The sequence below is a fragment of the Suricata suricatta genome, chromosome 9 (assembly GCF_006229205.1).
Source record: "Suricata suricatta isolate VVHF042 chromosome 9, meerkat_22Aug2017_6uvM2_HiC, whole genome shotgun sequence".
Taxonomy (NCBI): domain Eukaryota; kingdom Metazoa; phylum Chordata; class Mammalia; order Carnivora; family Herpestidae; genus Suricata; species Suricata suricatta.
Genome location: NC_043708.1, coordinates 135,415,130 through 135,435,551, shown reverse-complemented (window position 1 = coordinate 135,435,551; position 20,422 = coordinate 135,415,130). Strand labels below are relative to the sequence as shown.

The window sequence follows — 20,422 nt, the reverse complement described above, 5'->3', positions numbered from 1 at the left end:
TCCGTAAGCAGATCTTTAGCTTCATCCCCACATGCGTTGGACTTTATCCGGTCGGCTCAGTAATTCTTTAGGAAGAACCCCCTCCCCGCCCACCCCGGCCCTGCACTGAGGTGTGGAAGGAGGGCGCCCTGGCCTGGTGTGACTCGTCTGGAGCACTCACTCGGAGTGACGAAAGTAACCCATGTCCCTGGTTTTACTTTAGAGAGTAGCGAAAAGAAGACCTTGGAAGAAACGGAATTACATTCGGTTGAGAAGTCTCCATGTGTAGAGCTGGACGAAGAGGATTACGATGTAGATTGTGTCCCGCCTTCTCCGGAAGAGGAAGTGGTCTCTGCCTCTTCTTCCTCCTTAAAATGTCTTAGGTAAAACAGCTACTTCATCAACGTTGTCGATTTCTGGAATATCTGAAACAATTCTCTGTAGCTTGGTAGTATCTGTGTAGATTTATATCCTGCTCTGCACAGTTTATATCTAAATGAGATCATCAGGAAATCGCTGTTGATATGTTTTATTTAGTTGACGGTATTCTAAAGCTGTAAAGTTCCATGAGGATTAATTACATGGGACTTCCAAATAGTTTTATTGAGTCGATTTTGACAGGTGGACTAGATTCCTAAAAACACTGTCTTTCCAAACTCTTAGACCTGAAATGACATAAAATTAACTCCTTATTTGGGGAGTGACTTAGTAAATATGACCTTTTTTTCCCTTTCCTTTCCTTTTTCTTTTTTTCCTTATCTTGCAGTACTGAATTGGCCATTGTATTTGTCATTCTCTGAATTCTAGTGACTCAGTGACATGGTTGTGGTTAGCTGGTAGTGTGGGGAAAGGATGGTACACACAGCCCTCAATAGCTTAAAATGCTGATATTCCGTGCCACCTCCGTCTGCCACCCAGCCTAGGTGACCGTCCAGTTGGGTGGTGGAGGGTTTACTGTACTGTCAGCCAGTGTTTTAATGAGAACAGGTCCGTCTAGGATACCACCTTAGTCAAGAAGGAGGTGTTTGCCTGCATAACCTCTTTCTCTGGGGTTGTGTTTTAGCAGGTGGGTTGGGATGTTGGAAGAGGCTTGGGAAAGGCTGGCGGGGCCTTACCGTTTGATGACAAAACGAAACACCTGTGAGAGCCGCCCTGTCCCCTCTCCCTTGCCGTAGAAAGGCAGACAGCGCTACCGGAGGTGGAGGGACAGAGTGAGAGTCCCTGTGGAGCGTAGATTCTAAACCAGCTTCTCGTGTAACCGTGGGGGCGCCGAGGCCCGGGGAGGAGCGGGCACTGCCCGGGCGGGATACAGTTAACGCCACATGGACGGAGACGCAGCGTAGGGCTGTCCCCGGGGCCAGACCGATTCCTGCCGACACCTGCCTTTTTCTTCTCTGTTCACTAGACACGTGTGTGTTGTCCGGTGAGGCCGCAGCCGGCCTAACGGGACGCTTGTTGTCGGGCACTTGCAGCAGACCGGCCACTGTCTGTACCCGCGTTACGTGCTGATCCCTCTCTGCGGGCGTGTGTGATTGTTGCGTGGCTGTGATCAGCATGTAACTCTGATGTTTCGTTCTGCTTCTTTGCTCCTAACATTATTTTAGAAACGTTTTCCATGTTTCTACATAGTCTATCTTTATTCTTTTTAATGGCTGCGTAGTGTTTCGGGTTGTCATAGCAAGGTTAATTTTACCTAGGTTGTGAGCAGTTAGAAAATGTTTATCTCCAAGGTTATTCCCAGTGTAGATTCTGTCTCCATATTTTCCATTGCAACTTCGAATACGTATTTGTATGTATTTTAAAGCCAAAACAGAATTCTCACGAGTGATGCTCTAACCAGATGCAGTACACACACGTACATTTTCTTCTGTACTTTATCTTGTTTTAAACCACTGCTGTGACTTCTGAATTAATTTCAGAGGTGGGACGGTCGGATGGTATATAACCAAACGAGAAACCTGTTTTGTGTCTCCTCTGTGCCTGAACCCCGGTAGCTGGCCCTCCGAGCGCTCCATCGTCAGGTCCCACGCTCTCTTGAGTTCTGTGTCCAGCTATGCCCGTTCCATACCCCTCCGCTCCCGTGAGCTAAACGAGCCAAACTGAAAATCCAGAAAACATTGCTAAATTAGAAGGCCTTCTTTCATGATGGTATCATTTTTTTAAAAGACTATGTAAAGCATAGTTATTCCTCACTGTTTGATTTTAGTTAGCAGATTGCATTCTAAAATCCTCCTTGAGGTAAGTATAATGATTCCTGAGTCGAGAATCGTCTTTATTGTCTCTCCTCATGGTCCGTCCCCTTTCCTGTACCCACCGTTCAAGGTTTCCTCAAACGTCCCTCCTTGGCATAGCACCTTCTCAAGTTCCAGAAGGTGCTGTATTTCCATGGCACCCTCTCTAACACTTGTCTAGTGCGCATTGATTTGGTTTAAAGTATTTCTTGTATCCACCTAGACTGAGCATGTTTATACGTGTTGAGAATTTTCGTATAATCTGCATGAGTTCATCTTAGTACAGATAAACATGTAGCCCTCCTGGCCCAGCAAGAGAAGCTGGATAAAATGATTTGGAACCTCAGAAGAGAGAGAATATGCCGGAGGAGGCCGAAAAGTAAGACTTGGCCTGGGCCGAGGAGAACAAGTGTGATTTGGGCAGAAGAGATTGGATGGTGGGTTTTCCAAATCGAGAGGAGAACGAGGCGGACCCCTTCAGGCAGACCGCGCTGGGCTCCTGTGAGGCGTGGGAGCAACGCCCCGGGGCGCCACGGGGGGGCTCCTGAAAGGACACGGTTAGAGGTCGACCGGAGAGGTCTCTTGGAGCCAGAGGATGGGAGACTTTGAAAGCCAGCCAAAGAAGTTCTAGAATAGAAGAGACAAAAACATGTTTCTCTGTTCTGTTACATATTGTCTGGCCACTGGTGGAAAAACATCAGAGGAAAAATTATGCATTTGGTCTAAGTCTGTATTACGGTTGGTTTTAAATTTTTTGATTTGCAGTATATTAAAGGACCTTGACACCTCTGACACAAAAGGTGCTCCTAGCACGTCACAGGACTTGGCAAAACCCGAGAAGACGACAGCGTGGCGGCCCCATCCAGAAACCAGCACGGACTATGACGGTATGAAAATTATTTCAGACATAGCACGTATTTTAACTACTTAGGTTTGAAAAGAAAGCGCGACTGTGTTTTTAACCTGTGGCTGCCTAGCATGAGGTGCATGCGATGGGCCTCGTGCAGAACCGGGCCCCACACGGAACTGGACCCTCACCGGGCCCCTCACACGGAACCGGGCCCTTACACGGAACTGGACTCCCACACAGAGCCGGGCCTCCCCACAGAACCGGGCCCCCCCTCACAGAAGTGGGCCCTTACACAGACCTGGACTCCCACTCAGAACTGCCCCTCCCCCCCCACAGAACCGGGCCCCCCACCTAGAACAGCCCCTGGGCGCTGAGCAGCCAGCATTGGCCCCAACGACTCCGAAACTTGTGTCCTCACAAGATAATTCATACTCTGGTTTGAAAACACTGCTTGTGAGAAAATCATGTCTCATACTGAGCCAGAATTTGTCTTCCTGTAACTTTAACTTTTGTGAAATAAGTCTAAGGCTCCTAGAAGCCTCTCCCCCCACCGCACACCCCCGCTTTTTTTAGGGCTAAATACTGTTAGGTCTTTTAACTCTTACGTCCTCCTGCTTATCCCTTGTGTATACTCCGGGTTTGCAGCTTTATGTCCAGGCAAAGTTTCATACTTTCTGTTTATTTGATGTTTCTAATTCATTTTTATTTTTTTTTTAATTTTTTTTATGGTTTTTATTTATTTTTGAGAGACAGAGACAGTGCGAGCAGGGGAGAGTCAGAGAGAGAGAGGGAGACACAGAATCGGCTCCAGGCTCTGAGCTAGCTGTCAGCACAGAGCCTGACGCGGGGCTCGAACCCACAAACCATGAGATCATGACCTGAGCCAAAGCCGGACGCTTAACCGACTGAGCCACCCATGCGCCCCTCTAATTCACTTTTAAATTTCCTATTAAATATCTAACATAAAGAGTCCAACCACACTACAAGATTTTGAGACGCTGCAGCCTCCTTTTCTGCTCTTGACTTATGTTTCCCAGGGGCTCTGTCAGTTTGGAGATCTGCGTCCTTCTGTCCTGGAAAGTTTTTTGGAATTATTTCTTTTTCTTATTTTGTTTGTTTTCTCTTTTCTCTTTCACTCTTCCTGGAACTTCTGTTATTTCGATTTTAGGCCTCCATGAGGCCTATAGTTTCTATTTTCCACCTCTTCTCTGCTTTCTGGGAGATTTACTCAATTTTATCTTTAACTTGTCTATGGGATTTTCCATTTTAATCAAACCCATTTCCAAGAGCTCTCTTTTTATTCTCTGAATATTTCTGTAACATGTTCTGGTCTTTTTTTTAATGTTTATTTATTTTTGAGAGAGAGAGTGCGCACATGATCATCACGCACATGACTGAGGAAGGAGCAGAGAAAGAGAGGGAGGCAGAGAATCCCAAGCAGGCTTGGCGCTGCCAGCACAGAGGCGGACACGGGGCTTGATCCCACAAACCATGAGTTTATGACCTGAGCTAAAATCAAGAGTCAAATGCTCAACTGACTGAGCCACCCAGGTGCCCCTGTTCTAGTCTTTTCTGATGGGTTCTCTCTCTGCTTGTGGTTGTGTGTGTGCACAGACACGTGTGTAGTGGTGTGTGTGCACAGGCATGTGTGTGTCACACATTTGTGTGTGGTAGTGTGTGTGTGTGTGTGTGTGTGTGTGTGTGTGTGTTGTGTGTGTATGCAGTGCATGTGTGTAGTGTGTGGTGGTGTGTGCTGTTTCTATTTCCTCCAGATTTCTTTTTCTTTATTTTGGTCTCTGAATTTGTTGTTAAGGATGTCCCTGAGGGAGCCTGGGAGGTTCAGTCGGTTAAGTGTTCGACTTCAGCTCAGGTCATGATCTCATGGTCTGTGAGTTCAAGCCCCACGTCGGGCTCTGTGCTGGCAGCTCAGAGCCTGGAGCCTGCTTCGGGTTCAGTGCCTCCCTCTTTCTCTCCCCCTTCCCCACTTGTACTCTGTCACTCTTTCAAAAATGAATAAAGATTTTTTTTTTTAAATTTAGAAAAAAATAAAAGGATGTCTCTGAAATACCTGATGTCCTCCTAGGACACTCACTCTGCCAGGGGTTTTACAGTATCGACTAATTGAATCCTCACCGGGGCCTTGAAGGCAGTTTTGTTATGCCCATTTTACAAATAAGGACACGGGGCCCAGGAGAGTTAAGTAGAACTACACACGGCCACAGAATTTAACGACAGCAGGGGTCGAAACCCAGCAGCCGTGAGGCTCTTGAGCTGACCCGCACTGTTTCTGCGGCGTTGTTTCACCGATGAACGGTTGGCTGGTGCGGGGGCAAGGACGGAGCCCTCCGGAATGTCGTTAGCGGTCTCCCTCTCAGGTGACATCTGTCCATTCATCCCTTCTTGCTCAACTCGTCACAAGTCTGCCTTCAGACTGCGTTTCTCTCCCTTGCCCATGGTGGGGGGGGGGGGCAGGGGGCCGAGTGCTGCAGACGGCTCGGTCCTGTGGCTCCGCAAGCTCAGGGTCTGAGGTCGCAGGAGGGAGCGCCTGGGACATCGGATCTAGAGTGATGCCGTCTTCTCCTGCTCCCGGCTGTGTGATTATGGCAAGTTAGTGAAACTTCTCTGGACCTCGGTGTCTTCGAGAACATGAGAATGATACCCTCCTGGGTATTCGCAGTATCCAAGGTGAAGTGCACAGAGTGCTGTAGGCCTTCGGTCCGTGGCGGCGTTGTTATCTGCCACTCTGGTAATCCCTTCAGAGACGGAAATACATGAAGATTACCGGTTTATTTACATGAACTCCCACTAACTCTATAATTGTTTCCTCTCCTTAGAGCTCGCAAAGCAGCCGTTTGATAACATGTTCTAGAATTTTGCTTTGAATTAACATCCAGATTACCAGCCTGCAGCTTTTGGCAATCTGTGGAGAATTTTTCTTTTTAATTAGAACAATGTTTGCTTGTCTTCCCTCTTCCATCAACTAACTGTCCCGTTCACGGATTCCTCGCATATCAGCGGATCTTCTTTGCGGGTTTCGTTTGTATTCTGAGGCGTAACCTGTCTAGACAAGAAGACTCAGCTCCTTTTTAATAGCTGTATCTATCTCTGAGCCGATCTTGGCTTTCATTTCCTTCAGACCGTTGTTTATTCTCCTCTTTCCAATCTGATACCTGTTTGCCGTGTGGAGAAAACACGCAAAATGGGGACTCGGCGGTTCCACTTTACCTTCCCATCCCTCACGTCCTTGTTCCTGCCGGTCACCAGTAGAAGTCCATGGTCCCCAAGTCCTCGTCCTCTGACCCCCATCCGTCTTCTCTTCCTCTCCCTCCTGTCCTTGAGAGCCTACGACCGGCTGTCCTCTGTTAGTGGTTCCCCGGTGGCCTGACGGTTCTCTTCCTCTTTCTCACTTGTCTCCTGAGTAGCTTCCTCTGCAGCCGGTTATCTCTCCCACTCACCCGAGGCCTTAGGGGTGGAGTAGGCATCTTCCTTGCTTCCCGTTTCTACCCTAACCCATTCTTTTCTTCCTTCATCTAAAGCCTCCCCTCCTTTGACATCCTTTTTCTTAGTTTATGATGTAAATTTTAAAAGTGGGGAAATACATCAGGAACTTCTCTCTCTCATGCCTGCCTCTTACGTCTCTTCCACCCCATGTCTCCATCTCAGTCCCCCATTCCTTTTTGTCTCTGTTTTCTGCTGCCCTTGTATCTGTCTCTCTGTCGGGCTGCATTTCCGAACTGTGTGGTGGTGGAGGAGGCGGCCACCAGCAGCCCATGCACTTATTGAAAAGGGAAGTCTCCTTCCCCAGTCACAAAACTCCCAGACCTGTTTCGCTTTGAGGCACCTTCCATCAGATGCCCACCGAGGGAGGGGGCAGGGGCCAATACTAAGAGTTAACCTGAAATGAACTGATGATCGCACAGCTCTGTCTCATGAGAACAGAGATGACGTGGTTTCCGATTATTTCGTAGCTGATGATAGGGCAGTATGTGGTTGTGTATAATCTTGATTATAAACTACTTCAAATTTTACACGCATGACATAAAATTTTAAGTCTTTTTCAAGGGAAAACATTAACAAAATAAAACTTTATAGCCAGACAGGCCAGCGTACAGCAGCAGCTCATTCACGTGATGGAGCGCATCTGTGCATTGGTTGATACCATTCCCGACCACGAGCTGATGGCCCTGGACTGCGGGCGGGAGCTATGTCAGCAGCGGGACCTAAGGTACCTTCCGTTTTCTTCTTCTGGAGCGTGTCTGATTGCATCCCACCAACGTAAGTCAGAAACACACGGGGCAGAATCTCCAGGCATTCTGGCTGGGACGTTGAATAGGATACTTTCACTCTCTGTTTTAAGTTTGTTGTTTTTTTTTTTTTTTCAAACTGCCCCTTTGGAGACTGAAAAAGAGAGAATATTTTGCCACAAGTTGGGATGGAAACTCACGATGTGCGTGTGTGGCCTCCCATGGTGGACCGCTCCCAGTCAGCGTGGTGTCCGTGTTTTCTCTGCAGGAGGAGGCTCCTGGCCGACGCCGGCGCCAGTACACGCGATGCCCGTGTCCCCGGTTCGGCGTGGAGGTGCGGGCCGGGTGCGCTTGGGAGCCCTGCCGAGGACGTGGCCTCTGGGTGCTCCGCGGATGCGTGTTCCAAGGGCGGCTCCTGCCCTGCAGGCAGTTGTGCTTCTGTCCAGGAGTCCCATTTTCCACACCTGGCTTCCAGGGCCAGTGCTGCCAGGCCACGCGTACCGGCCACCACCCCCGGAAGGACAGGATTCCCAGCCCCCACAGAGAGTCCCTTTGAAAGACCGTTATTCAGTCCCCATTTACAGAAGTCCTTTGTAAGTAGCAACTGGGCTGAAACACCAAGGACAGAAAAAAGAAATGAAAGCTCTTACTTCCCGGGAAACGTTCTCACAAGCACGGCTGTGAAAGATCAGAATAAACACACTGCTTCGCTAGATGACTCAGAAGGCGAAATCCAGGCAGCCCGTGACACTGATAATTTTGACATAGATGACTTTGATGATGATGATGATGACTGGGAAAATATCATGCATAATTTAGCAGCCAGCAAATCTTCCACAGCGGCCTGTCAGCCTGCTAAGGAAGGCCGGCCAGTCAGACCAGTAACAGAAAGAACCCCTTCAGCCAAGACAGACTGTCCTCCACTGGCATCTGCTGCTCAAACTAAAAACTCAGAGTCAATTCAGAATTACACTGGTAAGTTTAAAATAAATCGATGCTTGTATTTTATATGAAAACATGACTGTCCAAAATCGGAATTATGTAAGAAAAATGATAGCGAATCATCCTTGCCTGAAAAGTGCATTGTTTCTATGCGCATTTCTGCTGATAATATGAATTACAAAGCACCGTTCTAAAAGCAGGTCACTGCTTTGTCTCTGCGGCAGCTGTAGCTCTATGAAATGCGTAATTATAACCTCTTGTAGTGAAGCTCTAAAGTCATTACAAATGTGCTTTGCCTTTGAATTAACATTTTTTAGTCTCTGAAACAATAAAGCTCATGGGGGCCAAGCTTTTAACGATTTGAGGGATGAGGAAAAGCAACACTGAACTTCTGTGTTAAGAATGTGGTTGTGTGTATTTTTAGAACTCTGAGTTGATGAGAACTGATCAGTTTATAAAGTAGAGAAACATGTCTTCTGTCTTAAAATATTAAAACGCAGGGCAGTCGAAGAAAGACACAAAGTCAGAAATTCCTGAAGACAAATTCTCTCTCTGGGCCTAAAACCCTTTTAATTCATTCAACAAATATTTATTGAGTGTCCGTTCTGCGCCGGGTTCTGGGCCGGGTTCCGGTGAGAGATGAGTAGCCAGTCTCTCGTGGGCTCTCGGAGCTCCCCGGTTAGCAGGAGAAGCGTTGGGAGGCGTGCCGTTAGCCACTGGACAGGCCGCGGAGAGAAGCCCGGATTAATTTTAAAACCTTACGTCAACCCCATAACGTTATCACACAGCGTGTTCTAACCGACACAAGTTTATACGTATAAGGTTTGATGGAGTGCCGCCTCCCCTATTTTTGCCATCGATGACTTAATACCACGGAGGTTGTTCTCACAGTTATGCCGTTGACCTTTAAAATAGCCATTAATGGATTTATTTTTGTATCATGTTAGAATGTGTCATACTTGATGCTTGCAATTATCTGTGAGACAGTCGAGTGCGAGGATGAGAGAGGCTGGCCCAGCTGGCATGAGCACCTCTTGTTCTCTGTGCCGAAGGGGGGTGGACGCGAGGGACACGGGGCGGAAGGAGCAGGGGAGGCTGAGAGGTTTCAGGCCCGGTGACGGGGGGTCTGCGACACCGTCAGAGCAGGGGGGTCGGGAGGCAGAGCAGATTGGGAGAAAGCTGAGGAGGGCTATTTTCAGACTCTGTGAGCTTCACGTGTTGTAAGTCATTCAGGTAGAAATGTCTTATAGACATTTGGAGAGGCACATAGGGCTGCAACTGAGGGGGCCGTCGGCAGGGCCTTATGGAAGAGATTCTGTGCACACAGGTGATGTTGGAGATCAGAGGACTCGGAAAATTCTAGGAAAAGACGGCTGAAGAGCCCAGTCCCAAGGGTCTGCCAAGACTCCCAAATTAAGGGACAGGTGGAGGGAATGGAGCCAGGGAGAGAATTTAAACAGAAAACCCATGATGGTCTTGAAAGTCAAGAGAGCAGGAAGAAGGAAATAAAGGCAGTATTTCCTGACAGGTGCTGCTGAAAAACCAAGGGAAAAGCTTGAATTTGACCCTCGGGACGTCTCTGGTGGCTTTGACCTTTGGCAGGAATGAAACCCTGACACATGGTTAAAGAACGATGTGCTGCAGGGAAACATATGCCTTGGAGTTTACGTGGCAAAGGGTAAAGGCTAAAGCTGGCTTGTTAACAATAATGCGCTAATTTTTCTTACCATTGATTATTTTCTCAGACAAGTCAGCGCATGATTTAGCATCCAGAAATCTGAAGCATGAGCGTTTCCAAAGTCTTAGTTTTCCTCATACAAAAGAAATGATGAAGATTTTTCACAAAAAATTTGGTCTGCATAATTTTAGAACTAATCAGCTAGAGGCGATCAATGCTGCGCTGCTGGGTGAAGACTGTTTTATCCTGATGCCCACTGGTATGTATTTTTAGATGTAAATTGGCAGGAGTCCATTGGCAGATGTTAAATGAAAGCCCTTTAATAGAAATAAAACGAACACCCACATGGCATTTCTGTCATTACGGGACCTCTGAACCTCCCATGCCATCGTGAGGAAGTATTACCTCCCGTCCTCTGTTGTCACGATGGCTTTTAGACCCCTCAGGATGTTCACGTCAAAGCTGCTTGTGTTGAATTGATCTAGCCTTTTTGGTTGGGAATTTCTCTCTGTCTTTTTTTGGGGGGGGTCCAAATTAGTCTGGAACATGAACAAAACAACTGCCGTCAGACCGCGGCCACCTCTGGCACCGTGCCTGGTATAGTCTGGCGTTGAAGGTGGTGGTCAGGACCATCCGCTGTGGAGTGATGGCCTGGCCTCAACGCGCAGGTCTGTCGCTTGTCTGTGGTGTGGCCTTGGGCGAGACCCTCACCCCCAGCCCCAGGTTCCTCGAGCGTGCGCAGGGGTGGTAGTAAACTAGCTGCTTCGCAGGTGTCCTGGGGACTAAGTGAGAAGCATTTAGCGTCCGTGTTGAAGCGATCTGGAACTTTCCATCGTGTCCAAGTAAGAATGTCAAAGGCGCAGTCAGGGTAAGAAGCACACGAGTCGGAGTTGCAGAACTTCCGTGTAGACTTCCCTCTGCCGTTTACTCAGCTCGTTGGTGACCTTTAGCAGTTCGTCACAGCCATCGTTAGAAAAATCATGTTGACCGAGCTTTGGAGGTTTTTTTTCCAAACTCATTTTAAAATTTAGAGAACACTGATTTAATAATCAACATTTCTTACCTCATTAACTTGTCATTCACTCCGTCTTCTGCTTTGACCCGTTTGGTATTTCAGAGCTGAACTGGGAAAGGACCCTGACAGTGATACAGTCTTGTGGTCTCAGGGCTTTTCATGGTCCTTGAGGGTTTTGGGGGGCTTCCCGCAGGTCTTCCCACCCCAATTTCAACCTCTTGATTTATATAGATAAAGATTCCAAATAAGGGTTCTCTCAGACAAAAAAGACAAAAACAAAAACTGAAAAAACCACTGATGTAGTGCATTTTGCAGGGGCGAGGTGCGGTTAGAGGCCGTGTCCGAGTCAGGCCGCCTGTGGAGTGGGGGGGCAGACGCCGGCCCTCAGCTTGCCGGTCTTCCCTGGCCATTTACACACACACACCAGGATGAAGTGTGCTTGCTCCACGTGCACAGAGGGCAGTGTGAAACAAACCAGCCAACCACAACAAAGTCCTAGAAGCTGCCTGGCATGCGCGTCCGCCATTAGTGGACGGGAGAGGTTGGATCAGAGACGAGTCGTTCTGGTCATCGTGAAATGTGTGCTGATTGTCTGACCCTTTTGAATTAGAGCTGCACGGAGAGGTGGGGGCATCTCAGAGTCTCTCTTCATCTGCTGCTGGCACACACAAGTTCTACCCTTCTTTGACCTCAAAGGAAGACTGGGAATGTTTCCTTACCGATAAAGAGTTCAGCAAATAAAAGCTCAGATGGTTAGCATTGAAAGGTTCTTACTAGTGGTTTAAAAAATGAGATCCTCAAAGTGCTTTCTGGATCATCAGAGAAATATTAAACCATGTTCACCATGGTCTTAAGTGTTGTATCTTTTGTCACATTTTGAGTCTTTAAGAATTGAATATTATCTAACGTCATTATTTTCACGCTAATACTGTAACAGAGTACCCCTTGTACTGCATTTGGATTTCTCAAGTGATTTTTTTTTTTTACATTTATTTATTATTGAGAGACAGAGACAGAGCACAAACTGGGGAGGGGCACAGAGAGAAGGAGACACAGAATCCGAAGCAGGCTCCAGGCTTTGATCAAGCTGTCAGCACAGAGCCCGAAGCAGGGCCTGAACCCATGACCTGAGCTGAAGTCAGACGCTCAACCAACTGAGCCACCCAGGCGCCCCTCCCAAGTAGACTTTTAAAGCAGTTGTATTGCATTTCAGTGTCCTGTCCTGATTCCTGCTTTTTCCTTCATGTATACCTACAGAAGATGTGGGGAAAGATAACTTTCACACCTGTAAATTGCCTGACTATTTTGGCTCATTCAAGTATGGCAAACCGTTGGCCCCATGCGGGGACTCTCACTTGGTGTCCTGTTAACCACTTTTGAATATTACTCTGTGATTTACTTTGTAACTCTTGCCTTCGTGCTCTCAAGGTCAGACCTGAAAGGTGTGTTGTTGTTGTTGTTCTTGTCCTTTCAGGAGGTGGTAAGAGTTTGTGTTACCAGCTGCCCGCCTGTGTATCCCCTGGAGTCACCATTGTCATATCCCCCCTGAGGTCACTTATAGTTGATCAGGTCCAAAAGCTGACCTCCTTGGATGTAAGTTAAAACTCTGCCAGTGATGACCGAAAAAATGCTTGTAAAGACGTAACAGTAATATATGTCGGTACTCTGGGTAAGACCTTCTTTATTAAGTCATCCCTGAATTATAAGGATCGATCACAGCAGTTACGCGAAGTTGTACATGTAAGCGAGAGTCTGGGAAAATTCTAAGGAGATAACCTATAGTTTGGTCTAGAAAAGTGTACTTTAGCAAGAGCGTTTAACCTGTATTTTGCGGAGGTACATTTCTTGTACTAAATGTGAGGATTTCTTCTTTTCTTCCTGTGAGATGAGCATCCTGGCTAGTCCCTTCACACACCTTAACATGCATCCAGTGAGCGCCCTGCCCGTGGGACCCTCCTCCTGGCTGAGGTCTAGGAAGCGTATGATCCCACATATTTTCGAGGTGATGAGCCACCACCCCTCGACGAGACCACCGGTTTGATTTTTCCTCCGAAGACTGTGTGCGGTGCCGGTCACTGTGTGCAGCCATTCGGGGTGCCCCTCTGGCCCTTCCGGTGTCCTTGTGCGCGAGAACCCCGGGGTGGCTTGACCGGCACAGGAAAGAGCCGTACGTGAGGATGGGAATCTCTGGGTGCCGAGTTCGTATTTATCTTACTTATGGATATGAAAACCAAAGGCAGTAAAGGAAATAGAAACAGTGAGAAGGAAGTAAATGATGGGAATGTTTTGAGCTGTGGCTAAGGAAAGTTTTCTTTTCAAATATGTGCCAATTATTTAATTCTGTTGAGACTCTCTCTCCTTTGTCAGGTGTGTTATGTGACTTGTAAAATACTTATAAAATGTAGGGATAAATACGTGCTTAAGCCAGATTGATGTACAAAATGTAAATTGTTGATTACTTTTATCCTTAGATTCCAGCTACTTATCTGACAGGTGATAAGACTGACTCGGAAGCTACAAGTATTTACCTGCAATTATCTAAAAAAGACCCGATTATAAAACTTCTGTATGTCACTCCAGAGAAGGTTTGTACTGGTATCATTAAAATACAATCGTAGAGCTGTCTTAGGAAAACGGCCCGGTTCTCCCCGTCTTCCCCTCCTGTGTCTTCTCCTTTCCCGTTACAGAGCGCGTGTCGCTCCCGGTGGCCAGATGTGTGGAGGGTTTTCGTCACACTGAGCTCTCTGCAACCCTAGTCGGGTGTCCTGCAGGTTAACTGCTCTGACATGGCCTGCGCGGAGGCAGCATTGGAGCCCCCCGGGAAGGGCTCGGCCCCACACATGGCTCCCCCCGTTCTCCAGATGCCAGTTGCAAGTAGAAGGGCCCCAGGTTCCCCATGGCCTCTGTCCAGTGTGGCTGACAAGTAGAGGTTCCCATGACCCCCTCCTCAGGTTCGGTCAGTATGCTAGAGTGGCCCCCAGAACTCAGGGAACCTCATTTACCAGTTTGTTAGAGGACACGGTCAAGGCTGCAGATGAACAGTCGGATGAAAGGTACAGGGGCAGGGACTGGGCGGGTCCTCAGCCCAGGAGCTTCTGTCTGCATGGGGTTGGGGTGTGTGACCCTCCCAGTGTGGACGTGTTCACCGACCTGGAGGCTGGCCGACCCCGCACTTTCGGGATTTTACGGCAGCCTCCCCATGTGGGCATGACCAGTTATCAACTCCATCTCCGGCCCCTCTCCCCTCTAGGGGATGGGGGTGCTACTGAAAATTCTAAGCTTCCGATCACGGCCTGGTCTTTCTAATGACCAGCTCCCACGCAGAAGCTATCTAGGAGCCCACCCAGAGTTGCCTCAGTAGAACAGAAGATGCTCCTAGTGCTCTTGTCACTTAAGAATTTGGAAGGGAGTGGCTCCTGGGTGGCTCAGTTGGTTGAGGGTCTCACTCTTGATTTTGGCTCAGGACATGATCTCACGGTTTGGTTCGTGGATCGAGCCCCACGTTGGGCTCTGCCCTGACATCTCAGAGCCTGCTTGGGATTCTCTTTCCCTCTCTCTCCACCCCTTCCCTGTTTTCTCGTCCTCTCAAAATGAGTAAAGGAACTTAAAAAAAAAAAAGACACTTAACCAACTAAGCCACCGAGGAACTTAAGACAAAAAGACAAATGGGATGCTTTTCAAGACACGGATGCCAGTTGTGGTCATTGCTGTTGGGCTGTCCCTGTCACATGTCCATGTGCGCGTGTGTGCGTGTGTCCCCAGATAACCCGCAGTCCCACAATATACATCCGCACCCCCATTACCAGTGTAAGCGTGTGGAGAACCCCAGCGCTGCTACATGTGGTGAGGATTCTAGAAGGTCTCGTTTGCCGGTCTCCATCACGCCTGCTCATTCTCCTGGTGCAATGAAGTAGGAGCTTGTTTTACGTGGAGGTTGTTGTCATGCAGCCTCAGGTGTAGCGGAGCCTGAAGACGAGAAAGTCTAAGGGGATGTGGTGTGTAATGCGTTCACACCTCTAACGCGTGTGCTTCTGGCCTAGGTGTGCGCGAGTAATAGACTGATTTCCACGCTGGAGAATCTGTACGAGAGGAAGCTCTTGGCGCGTTTTGTTATTGATGAAGCGCATTGTGTCAGTCAGGTAAACACAGGCTTTTGTGCCTTGAGACCCCAGTAAATACATGCCGCCGACGGTCTGCATTCGCGGCGTGGGGAAAGGAAGTGTGAATGGTTCTGTCTCGCCGAAGAGTAAGGTGGTTCTTGACACAGTGAGCAGCGTTTGCTGTTTATGTAGGGAAGATCCAAAGAGTCTGAAAAGCAGTATTTTCTTTCCAACCAGTGGGGACATGATTTTCGCCAAGACTATAAAAGAATGAACATGCTTCGCCAGAAGTTCCCCTCCGTCCCAGTGATGGCCCTCACCGCCACGGCGAACCCCCGGGTCCAGAAGGACATCCTCACTCAGCTGAAGATTCTCCAGCCTCAGGTGTAAGTTGCCGGAAGTCAGGAGTTGAAAACCCTGGGGCCGTGGTTCCGGATCGCTGCACGTTAGACTCTCGTAGCGAGCTTTGAAAACCCAGAGCACAGATTGCGCTCGATGTCAGTTAGAGGGGTTTGGGGGGCTGGGCACCCTTCTGTTTTTAGAAATCCCCAAGGGATTCCAGCGCGCGGCACAGTTTGGGAACCAAGGCCCTCGGGCTTTTCATTACTTACTGAAATTACAACCAGTACTTATTTTGGGAATAGAGACAAAGTATGTGCCATACCTGTTCACAATTTATGGTCCTGGCAGCGAATTATCTCTGATTTATTGATTTCGGCTCCCACGCATCCTGGAGTGTACATCAGGCAATAATCAGACGACCCTGCTTTGTCATTTTCCTGAAGTCCCAGGATGTTGAGAACAGTCCAGAAACTATGTCTATGACAGCATTTATACTTCTGTTTTCATCTCAACAGCAAAGTGCTTTCTTCTTGCCACCAAATCCGTAATCGCGCCTCCTAGAAACTGCTGTCAGCGTTCCCCCCCAAACATAGGCGGCCCGGGTGGTTTTGTCCCTCTCGGTGAGCCTGTAGGGACAGGGGCGCTCTCCGATCGGCTCGCTCACGCGGCAGGTATTTACCTAACAGTTTCTGATGCCAAGGGTCCCTTCTCACCTGCCAGTGGGTGCTGTGAGTCTGAGGAGTGCATGAGGGACGGACTAGTAATTGGGGTGAATATTTAAAAGCGCATCTTTTGTTCCTTTGGAAATAAAGGCAATAAGCTGGCACCTCGTGGGCCACAGCGGCGCCTCCCGGCGGCTGTGAGGAGGAGGTGCCATGTGGGGGGCGTGAGGGGTCAGGAGGGGAGAGCTGTGCGGCCTCTGCAGAGTAAACCGGCCTGCTCAAGCACACAGATTTTAGGGGCCTCTACACTGTGTGTGAAGCCACAGATTCGGAGTGGAAGATTGCAGTTTAACCTCACTTCCGGGAGGGATGTTTGTGTAGAATTTGAGGTGGGGGGTTGCTTCCATCTCGATACACATTGCAACGTTGTATGTAAGGTGTCGTGTTATGCTTCAGGTTCTAGTGAGTAAGCAGCACGTGTCTCTGTGCAAGCCTTTCTTTTCTTTTAATAGGCAACGTGTTTAGCTTTTTTCCATCAATTTATACCAGGCGCAGCCTACTGTTCTTTTAGGCTAGTAATATTAATTACTAAATGCATGCAGTTAAAAGAAAGTATAAATTCAGTTCACCTTCTGAGTAACTTTTTGTAAGTACAGAATGTGTCACTTTTGTTTGAATCAACATTGCACATATGTACTTAGAGACAGACACCTTTAATACCTTCTCCTAGTTTTGTGGGGAGATCAGCCTAGAAAAGCAATAGATTGTACATTTCCTGAGTCTAGCATGTGGTGCCCTGTGCATAATTGGCACTCGGTAAGAATGAATAAATGGAACATATGGAGGAATTTTGGTAAATGTGGGTAAAATATGAAAATTTGGGCGAGTCTGTTGATTCCTTAATATATTTGGTACTTCTATATTTGGGAGGGTTTAAAATCTCTTAGTGGAAGTAGAAGATTTTTAACAAACACTTTCTGGTACATTTTTTCCTGATCTTTTTTTCCAATAGGCCCCTTGTTTGGATTAAATTTACCCAACTGCTGCTGCGTCACGGCCCTGCTGAGGGCAGGTGTCCCCGGGGTGGGGTCAGGGCCCCGTGCTCCTCTCCTACCAGTCGTCTGTGGTCATCTCCTTCCTCTTTGGGAAGTACAGGGGCGGATAAGGAAATGCACTTCATTCCTTTTCCGTAGAACCTTAAAATATAAACTGAGAGAGACGGGCATACATGGGCCGTTGATACAATGATATTCGAATACAACACTAATAACAGCCAGCAGTCACGTACTTAGCCGACACCGTGTGCCAGTTACTGTTCTTGACATCTTATGTGTATCGGCTCATTTACCCACACAAAAGGTTATGAGGTAAGTATCTCCTGTTTTCCTCGCTTTGTGAATGAGGAAACCGAGGCACATGGAAATTAAATCATTTAAACAAGGTCATATGCCTCACAACTGTTGGAGCGAAGACTTCAACCCAAACAGTCTGGTTTTGGAACCCTTGAAATACTTCCTAATAAATTGCAGAATGAAGTAAGTGGTAATTAGAGATGCGGGAACTCAGGAAGGCGAGATTGACTCCAGCCCAGAACAACAACTCCTTGTTGATGAGCCAGGGTCAGATAGAGTTTCTTTTCTTTTTCTTTTTTTTTAATGTTTTTTATTTATTTTTGAGAGAGAGAGAGAGAGAGAGACAGCGTGAGCAGAGGAGGGTCAGAGAGAGAGAGTGACACAGAATCTGAAGCAGGCTCCAGGCTCTGAGCTGTCAACACAGAGCCCGAAGTGGGGCTTGAACCCATGAACCACGAGATCATGACCTGAGCTGAAGCCAGACACTCAACCGAGCCACCCAGGAGCCCCCACATAGGGTTTCATATGAAGGCAGCGGGCTTTGCAGGGTGAGTGGTCTTTTTTGTGAGCAGCTGTAGTGAGACGTAGTTTACATACCTTGCAATTCACCTATTTAAAGCAGGCGGTTCTATGATTTTTTTTAGTTGATGCACAGGATGTGCATCACGACCGCTATCTAATTTTAGAACATTCTTATCTCCCTTAAAAGAGGCTCCATACCCATTAGCAGTCAGTTCCCACTGTCCCCCACCTCCCCAGGCCTAGACAACCACGAGTCTACTTTGTGTCTTTATAGGTTTTTGCCTCTGCTGGACATTTCATTTAAATAGAATTTTACAAAACACGGCCTCCTGTGACTGGCCTCTTTCACTTACGCACAATGTTTTCAGGGTTCACCCGTGTCGCAGCGGATATCAGTGCTTCATTCTTTTCTGTTGACAAAAAGCGTTCCCCCGTACGGGTTACTCTACAGCTCATGTATTCACTTACCATGGGGTGGATTTTTGGGCTGTTTCCACGCCTTGGCTCTTACCAACACTGCTACGAGCGTCTATGTGTGAGCTGCCGTGTGGACACGCGCTTCCACTGCTCTTGGACGTGTATCAAGCAGTAGAAACGTGGGATCACGTGGTAACTCTTTGTTCTACTTCTTGAAGAAGCGCGAGATTGCTTTCCAGAGCGGCCGTGCCGTGTCCCATGAACTTCAGCAGTGTGCAGGGGGAGGGGCAGTTTCCCCCATCCCCAACCCCACCCAGGTCACCGTGTGTCTTCTCAGTTACACCCATCCTACTGGGTGTGGGGTGGTGACATTTTAACAGGTGGAGAGTGAGAATTCAGGTTGGATCCAAAGATCGGGGTGTAATCTGTAGGATGTAAGTGGAGCAGCCTAGAGAGGGGCCAACCCTGGGAAAGAGGCTTGATGCCATATGGGGGGCGGTCCTTACGTTTTGTGATGGTGAAGCGTGTAGACTTCATTCTGTGGGCAGCTTGACCTTGGAGGTGGGTAACCTGAACCTTAGGGCAGAATGACGACCCTGGCAGTGGAACAGAAGATGGAGCAGAGGAACAAGGGATCAGAGGCAGGACGGCCCCTAGGAACCCCACCGTAGCATTCTAGGAGAGAGAGAGGATCATGGCAGAAACGGCTGAAGAGGCCGGAGGGGCGCGGCAAGGGAAGGCCCAGCTGAGTCTGTGAGACGGGCAGCCAGTGGCATAAGAAAGGTGAACACGGTGGAAGTTTATGTTAGCTTCTGGTGCCGCTGACCATGGACGTGCAGGGGTGGGGTGGGCGGGGGTGATGAGTGTGACTTAGACCCCCGTGTGGGGGTGGCCCCGGGACCAGTGGGGACAGCCACTGCCTCAGGCTTCAGGCTTTGTTTGGTCGTAATGTGCTTCCTAAGAGACTTTGGAAAACTGTGTCCCTTGTATAATTCTAACCTGACACCAGACATGTTTCAACAGGAGTTTTAAATAAAGAGAATGTAGCCTATTATAAATAACATTTTTAAACAAAATTGATACCTAGCCCTTTTATTTTTTTAATTTAAAAAAATTTTTTTTATTGCTTTTTATTTATTTTTGAAAGACAGAGAGAGACAGCTGGAGCAGGGGAGGGTCAGAGAGAGAGGGAGATACAGAATCTGAAGCAGGCTCCAGGCTCTGAGCTAGCTGTCAGCACAGAGCCCGACGCGGGGCTCGAACCCACAAACCATGAGATCTGGCCTGAGCCGAAGCTGGATGCTTAACCGACTGAGCCACCCAGGCGCCCTGATACCTAGCCCTTTTAAATGTATCCAGGAGAGTATAAATATAATGGCAATTTTGCACCCACTTTAACTTGCAAAACACATTAACATTTTTTAACTTTACACATCTTTAAAAATATCTTTAACAGATATTTTACATCTTTCCTCTTCCTCTTCGAATTCATATTTCTCTTCAGTTTTCCCCACAGATCTTTATCCTAAGGTGATATATTTTTCTGCATGAAGTCTTGTTGCCTGCTCTATCATTCCTATGAAAAAAATATGTATATAAGTATATGTACATAAACTAAAAGTTGTTTTTAAACTCCCCATACTAAAAGTATCTTCCAGATTGAATTATAATCACTAGTTATATGTAACTGATCAGAATAGACCGTTTTTCAGGTTGCTGATAAGTCTGTGGACGGAGTCTGTCCATGTACCTTGTTTTCATAGATGTAAGCAGTGAGAACTGTTGCTGACATAAACTCGTAGATGGGAATGGAAGGCATCTTATTTTAGCAGCCACACTCAATTATTTGAATTTTTCCTGACGTTTTTGCCAAAATTACATAATGAGCTGTCATCAGAAATTATTTTTTATGATCTGTCAGCTGACAACCCAGCTAGGTCCTTTACAATTTTTGCAAGAAGCAAACTCTCTGACTGGCAAAATAAGTCAGATCATTTGTTACTCACTTTGCTTTTTCTGGGAAACAGACTATAAAAAGTTTTACCAAGACTTATTTAATGACCATTAAATAGTCTCGTCCCTCTCTCA

At 47.6% G+C, this 20,422-nt stretch overlaps 1 protein-coding gene across 4 annotated transcripts in view; it reads left to right on the top strand.

Moving 5' to 3' along the window:
- The window catches only part of BLM (BLM RecQ like helicase), a 68,891-nt gene that overhangs the window by 13,251 nt on the left and 35,218 nt on the right, over positions 1-20,422 (top strand). For 3 of the 4 annotated variants that reach the window (XM_029950551.1, XM_029950549.1, XM_029950550.1), the window contains 9 exons: positions 203-362; positions 2,976-3,097; positions 7,153-7,285; positions 7,573-8,279; positions 9,992-10,183; positions 12,414-12,532; positions 13,411-13,524; positions 14,980-15,078; positions 15,277-15,425. In XM_029950551.1, the coding sequence (XP_029806411.1) occupies positions 203-362; positions 2,976-3,097; positions 7,153-7,285; positions 7,573-8,279; positions 9,992-10,183; positions 12,414-12,532; positions 13,411-13,524; positions 14,980-15,078; positions 15,277-15,425 (1,795 nt within the window). The other variant, XM_029950552.1, reaches the window with a different exon arrangement.